At 38.9% G+C, this 7500-nt stretch overlaps 1 protein-coding gene across 1 annotated transcript in view; it reads left to right on the top strand.

Moving 5' to 3' along the window:
* The window catches only part of LOC137996208 (DENN domain-containing protein 11-like), a 15576-nt gene that overhangs the window by 6134 nt on the left and 1942 nt on the right, over window positions 1-7500 (top strand). Inside the window, exons 4-8 of the mRNA XM_068841632.1 lie at window positions 1517-1658; window positions 2076-2214; window positions 2473-2598; window positions 3568-3715; window positions 6211-6267. Of these exons, the coding sequence (XP_068697733.1) occupies window positions 1517-1658; window positions 2076-2214; window positions 2473-2598; window positions 3568-3715; window positions 6211-6267 (612 nt within the window). The remainder of the gene's footprint in view (window positions 1-1516; window positions 1659-2075; window positions 2215-2472; window positions 2599-3567; window positions 3716-6210; window positions 6268-7500) is intronic.

Here is a 7500-nt window from a genome sequence, read left to right as displayed (position 1 = left end):
TGACATACCTACGAAATTTCAAGATGGCGGCCAATTCCTGAACTGCATCAAACTGTAACAATTGGAGAGCTAGAAAGCTCAAAATAAATAAAGGCATGTACATCTGAATACCTCACCACGGTGATAAAGAATTTAATTTGACCGATAAATGATTATTTAGGAGTACTCCATGGAGTTGGACTCCACGTTTTGTCATCTCCCCGTCCATTCTTTCTTCAGTTAAACTTTGTGCTCAGTAAAAGTAACTAATCTTATGTATGGCACACGTATGTTTTATCAACGATATTGTGTATGTTGATCAGAAGAGATACATGTATATTTAGCACCAAGTAAAACAACCGAAGAAAAGTGTTAATTTTCCTTACTTCAGATAGCAATCAGAACATGATCCTATGGGAGAAGTAGTTATCTTTGAAGAGCAAGCCTAAGGGTGATTTTACTGGTCAAGAATAACACAAAGTAGACCACTTTGTTAAAAAGCCCCACTCGCTTTGCTGGGGTTGGGAGGAATTATGTAAAATACACACAAGGTGAAAAATGAAATCGTAATGTTTGTTTGTTGAGACGAGTGTCTTCATCTCTTTTGTTGTAAAGGGTAATCCCTGCAGCTAGATTGGCATTTGCTTATTTCTTTTTTGTTCTTTTTGATCAACTTCAAGTTGTTCTATTCGCTTTTTTCACCAATTCCATAACACAGTTTATTTTTTTTTTTTTTTTTTTGTGGGGGGAGGGGGTGGGCTATTGGCATTAAGTGTAAATGTTGTCGGTCACATCCGTTTTCAGGTTGTATCCGTTTTTACCTAGGTTAAATTGGTGATCCTCATTTTACCTATAGGTTGAATATGAAAGCAGCTATCAATCCTCCAAAAAGGACTGAAAACACCTCCACCTTCCCTCAAGCACTGTCTTACTAAATTATCTCAACACATCATCATGCAGTTATCAACATTACAACCTAGTAATAGATCAAAGAACTGTACTGTGCACTCACCAGTACTCGAACTCGGATCCTCCAGATCTGTGGTCCTGCATCTTCACCAATACACCACAACGACAAACATGCTTAACCCATCACAGTTATTCTCATTATTTACTTTTGTGTAATAAGTCAATTGAAATTCATGTATCATAACCAAAACTAATCCTAACCTGACCCTAATTTTCTCCAGGCTTAATTTAGACCCAAAAAATGTTTCTTCAATTCATCTGAGTGCGTATTCAGAACCAAGGTAAAATGAGGATCATCAGTTTAACCTGGGTAAAAACGGATTCAACCTGAAAACGGATTTTACCAGCAACATAAACACTTAATTTTCCAATATAAAATATATATTTGTTTGGTCAAAGTGAAACTGTGACAGAGCTGTTTACCATTTCAAATCCGAGATAAAAAAGTATTACTACATGTAGCGTACATTGAACAAAACTCAATGTCATCTCTGTCAATGTTAGCAGCATATTTCTATCAGTACAACAGTACTTACCTTAATTAAACTCCTTCTTGCTAATGTTGTAGGAGGCAGCTGGAAAACCCTGGACATTATGAGGATTTAGAGAATTATTATCACTGCTACAAGAATTGTGTTCTCAGAAATAATTACATCCCTTCTCCAACCTATGAGAAGGCACCAGGGCTAGAGGAGGTGCCAGTGTTAAAGGTACATGTATTGTATTTTCATTTGGGAGGGCTTTCTGTGTATGAACAGGGCAGCCATTTTGGATTCTATTGTTCTGAGGGACAAAGGGATGCATGTTAAATTGGATTTTGGTTTCAAATTTTGTCAAACCAGAGTATATTAATTCCGGTCTCTTTGTCTCAGATTAATAATGATTATAATGTGAAACAAAGAATGCACAAAGCAAACTTTCTTTACCCAGTTGATGAGTAAAATCGTCTTATATAAAGCTGAGCCTTTATAGAGAGAATTGTAATGAGGAGTGTTTTATCAGGTTTAAAGCTCATGCATTTGACATTTTATCAGTGTCTTGATAGGGTGCTTGGGTCATACTAAATTATTATTAATGTGTTTTTGAAGCATTGTGTTCTTACCAGTGGATGTTATTATGACTTACAGATCACCCATCCAGCTGGGTGCTTCCCACAATTTGTCAAGTTCTTTGGTGAACATATATTTGTTCTATGGAAATTTGTGCTTCTACAAAAGAGAATTCTTTTCTTTTCCCCTCCACCAGTAGGAGTGGCTTGTTACAGAGGTAGGTGTGTTATTATAACATATGTTTTATAAAGTGGCTGAGAGCAGACGTATTTCACCTTAATTTGAAATACCTACATGTGAAACTTGTAGTTACTGTGGTAACCAAAAAAAACTAGTAAAGCTGATATTTTCCCCTAACAGCTTGTGAAATTATGTACATAATAATTTTGAAATATCACTACAGCTCATGCTATTACCTATACTAATAGCAAAATAATAAATTCAAATGAAAATAGTAAGCATTCTCTTTTTTCAGTATACTGTGCTTGTTTACTTGCAAGCCATGGAATTCCATTTGGTTTTGAAACTGGCAGCAATCCTTTGTTTTTTACCAATGTTTGTGACTTGAGTGCTCTGAAGGATGAACACAAGTATGTTGCATGTAAGTTAACATTGTGGTTGAATTCTACAGACCAATAATTCTTGCAACCTTAAGTATCCCATCAGTGTTATATTGTATTCATTATAAGAAAGTCTTGTTTATAAATTCCTTCTTCTTAAAGGGCCACCGACAACCACAAGTCTTTGCGGGCGTGCAAATTATCGGTGCCATTTTCTGTAATACAGAAACTAGTATTTCTTGAAAAGTCAAATTCCATCGCCTCACATCATCGTGTTTTGGATGCCCAGTAGCTTCAAACTTTGTTAATATTTTCCTAAATGTTTAAATATTGTATTTTTGGCGTTATTTGGGTGTTGTGTTCGTGTTAAAAGCGAAATGAAAACTGTGAAGAAAGGTCGTCCGTCGAGGAAGGAAAAGCGCCATGTTATTTGGCTCACTACTTCAACCTTAAGATTATGGAACGAAAGGAGGAAGGCGTTTGGATTAAAAAACAAATCGAACAGCGAATTCACAGAAGTTCTTCTTCACGGGATGTTTCTGAAGCGAACCGCCCGATTCGATTGCCCGGATAATAACAACAACAAAGGCACGCAAAGAACACTGGTTGTTGGTGGCCCTTTAAAGTCAGCTTGCATCAATATGAAACTTGAATAGCAGTGAAATCACTTCAGCCTCAAGACACCACCTCCATGGGGGAAGGAAATCACCTATGAAAATGACAGCAATGCTATTTTAGGCCAGGGGTAAAAAAATGTGGTTTGGTTCAACTTAAGGAGTTGAAACCTGAAAGTCCCATTGAAGCTACGTTAATTTTTCAGGTGTCTTATAAGAGCCAATTGCTTAAATTGTCCAGATAAATGTGAGGACACTTCACTTTTTCGTCTGTAACTCGCACTTCAAATACATACATTTTTTCCAAGTTAGTAAAACTTAATTCCTGACGTGTATGCTGTAAATTATCAAAAAATAATGGTCGAAGTTACTTAACTATTTATCTTGTATATTAAGGTACTACAGAAAAGATATTTGAAAACAAACTGGAAGTGTATGACGTTTATGTGGATAACCAAAACATCAAATGCAAGCCTCACTTGAGATGGATAGCTCATTTTAATAATGCTGACAGGGATCGGCTAGATGAACTTGAAAGCTTTAGGTAAGATACACATACCCTTGAAAATTGCTTCTCTTATAGCTTGTTATTACTATGAAGGGAGTGTGGGTTTGTGGTCAGTGGGTACTGAGGATTTCTGATCTGATAGTGGGTTGTGTAATCCTCTCTCTGTAGCAAACTGTTCCCTGCTTGGATAATAAAATGTGCTATTCCTGCTTTGATAATAAATTGTGCTACAGATTTTGTCTTTAGTTAACCAAATCTGAGTTGTGTCAAGTAATGAACTTTATTTAAGTGTCAACAGTGTTAAGTTCTGTGGCACCAATTGGGTACATGGTTTTTAGGAGAGGGGAAAACCGGTGTGACAGTGGATTTGGACCCCCGCGGATTTGGACGCCCGGTCCAGGGGCCCGTTTCTGGTTAGTCTACAGGCCATTTTCGGGTGTCATAAGTCCCTTTGTATTTCAAGAACGGAGAGGATTTAAGTCGTCAAACTTCACAGACGTGTTTCTTTTAGTTAGGTTGAAAACATGTTAAGATATCGGCTTTCCAAAGCAAGCGGTTGGCAATTTAGGGCCCGAAAACTTTTCGGGACTTTCGAGAAACGGGCCCCAGATCCACTAGCGGATATGGACCCCCTTTCGTGGATTTGGACCCCCCCCCCCCCCCCCTGAAAATAGGCGTTTTTTGATTATGATAATAAAATTCCTCTCCAAATTGTTTTTAGTTGTAAAGAACTTTTACGGAAACTCAAGTCTGCTTCTCCTTATTGAAAATTAATAGAAGAGTTTATGACTGGAAAAGTTTGGTCATAAAAAAAGAGAAAATGTATCTGAAGCATTGTAGTCAAGTAAACTTCTAACAATGGCATTATGCGTTTCCCAACCAAGTGGTGTTACTTCAAAAAGTGGCACCTCCTTTGTGTAATTTCCGCCCATTCAAACTATCCAATGGAAGGAAAAGGACTATGAAAGAAATAAGGCTTTACGAAAGGCCACAGCTCGTGCTTTAAACAACTTTAACTGAAGCTTAAGTCTGACTTTGCTTTTTCTCCTTATTAAAAAATTAACTCGACAATTTAGTGAGTTCCTAGTGCGTGATTTAAGCCTTCTGTCAGAAAGGACTTAAAATTTGCATCTACTTTACGAAATGCCACTGCGAATGCTTTACACAACCTTTACTGAAAAATTAATTGATGTAGGCTTTTTCTCAAAGATTTATGCTTTATGGTATCGGTCAGTTTTCCTATTCCAAAATCCAGTTCTACCTCGATGAACAGTTCAGTAAGCTGTAATGAGGGGGTCCAACTTTGCTAAGACACCAAATTACCCGGAGAAATTTTTCTGGAAGCACCCAATATGTTAAGATCCAAGCGTTCAACTCTCTGGTAAGACCCCATGTAGAAAATGGGTCCGCTTCTTGGAATCCTTTTCAAAAACAACACGTAAAATCATTGGAGGCTGTCCAACGTTGCGCTGTAAGATTTGTCTTCTCCGATTATTCACAGTCTTGCAGTGTAACTTCTATGCAGCATTCGCTTGGCTGGGACACTCTCGAAGTCCGTCTGTATCTAAGTGCCGCTTTCATGATGTATAAAGCCGTGCACAATCAGACTCACTTAACATTTCCAGCATCCGTCACCTTAGCTCATAGAAGCAATCGCTCTAACCACCCTCATAAGTTCAGACATACCTTTGCACGCACTAATGCATATACGTTCTCTTTTTTCCCTTTTGTCACCCCCCTCTGGAATGGTCTTTCAATGGCTGCTGTTAATTCTGAGTCTGTTACTGTCTTCCTAGCGAATGCTTTGCCAACCATAAGACAATATTGCAACGCAATGTAAATATTTATATGTTGTAGATAATTTAATTAATTAATTTATTTATTTATTTTTGCCCCTTTTTCTATTTCGCCGCTGACTGTTTTAGTATCCTGTATAGTGAGTCTCACGACTTCTACGATTATTAAATATGTATATGTCGGAAAGAAAAATAATAAACCTTGACTTGTCCCTGTTATGGGTTGCACTTAATCCAGGATCACTGTTAACCTTATCGAGACAGGCCCATGCTCCACGACGGGAGGGGGGAAAAGTAATCAAAGAACCCCCACACCTGGATTAAGTAAAGTGGCTTGTGTTGGAGTGGGAGTATTGATGTTGTCAGTTCATTTTGCTACGTCGACGTTTCCCTCGGTTCTCGTGTCGTTTCCCTTTTATCTCCGGATAATAAAAACCCACTTAAAGAAACGTACATGTAACTTCATCATTAACAGTCTGTGATGGTAACGAATCCGATCCCACGAACGCGTCGGCATGAATGCGTCGGTCAACACGTCGGCCGCAAGTCAAGTTACCCGGTTACGGGAAGTAGCCCAATTGTCGGCGGACGTGTTGACAATTGTTTTCGCTCCTAAGGCCTACAATGCGTCGGTTTTGTGTCGATGAAATTTCGACTTTGCAATTCCTTCTAAACTTATCCTTTTTTAACCTTATGCTTAAAACTCATGTACAAGGGTTTTTTCTAATTTTGAAGGAAACAGCAGCTGTACGTGGGAGGGGATGTAACTGATGATGAAAAGATGTATACAACGTAAGTAAGACGTTTAGTCGTGCCACTCTGGCCAGACTTCCATCGATGATACCATTTTCATTTGGGAACACTTAAATATTTGCCACATGAGAAACTGAGATTTTTAAATCTCAGTTTCTCATGTGGCCTCAAATGCATGGCTACTTGGTAACGAATTGGTGGGAAAAGTTATTCCATCGACTACTTCTTGGGCAAGGATTTAGAGTGGTGGGTTGTGAAAGATTCCTTATAAGGGTGTTAAAGATATCCCATTTTAGAGAAAATTCACAGGCTTCGGTTGTTCAAGAGGTGGATAACGCTACCCACTGTGTAAATCAATATATCCGGCAGATATTACATTGCCGGACTTTGCGTAAGACGCAAGCCACAAGGAGGAGATGAGCTTCATGATTTGTTCTGTAGCGTCCTAAATTCGGGAAAGTGAAAAGGATCGAGTAAAAAACAACTGGAAGAGTATGGTTGCTAGAGAATGATGAAGAGCGTAGCCAGCTGAAGACGATGAGATGACAAAGATTAAGCGGGAACGCGAAGAAACCCCGCGGGGGGGGGGGGGTACTCGATATATCCCTGGGTGGGGAGGTGCGGCGCGGCCCCTCATACCCTGACCCTGTTTAAGACAAATATCGCTGATTTTCCTATCCATTTTAAGACAGAATTCCGATTTTTGGTACCCTGTTTAAGACATTTAACCAAGTTTAAGACAAAAATTGATAAATTGATACCCTTATTAAGACAAAAAATGATAAATTCGATACCCAGTTCAAGACGAAAATCCCGAAAAACATACCCTGGCTGGCCGCACGTCCCCATTAAGCCCTTATAAGGGAGTACTCCCCCCCCCTCCTTCCCGGGAAGAAACCCCAATGACTTTTTTGGTATAGAGCGCCACCCACAATTTCAATTTGGTTCAATTTTTGTTTCATTTGTTTGTTTGTTTTTCATTTTCGTTTATTCCCGCGCCTCAAACAATTCAGTAACGGGGGCCTGCAAATAACAGATATTCGTGATCTGTTTATTCATGCAAGGGTGCTACAATCACTCCGCATGCAGGAAATGATGGCCGCCATGCAATTTCTTGAAGTAAAAGAAAGTTCCAAATTGCTCTGATGGTAACCTGACACTCAACCTGATCAATGAATGTTGTGAAATCACCTTCTCGTAGACTGCGCCTTAGGGATTGTTTGATTTAAACCTAGAAGTACAAATTGAGAGCTGAGTGTGCAATACGAATGA

Source organism: Montipora foliosa, chromosome 1 (assembly GCF_036669935.1).
Source record: "Montipora foliosa isolate CH-2021 chromosome 1, ASM3666993v2, whole genome shotgun sequence".
Lineage (NCBI taxonomy): Eukaryota > Metazoa > Cnidaria > Anthozoa > Scleractinia > Acroporidae > Montipora > Montipora foliosa.
The sequence above is the reverse complement of the archived record's forward strand: the minus strand, read 5'-3'. Positions and strand labels throughout refer to the sequence as shown.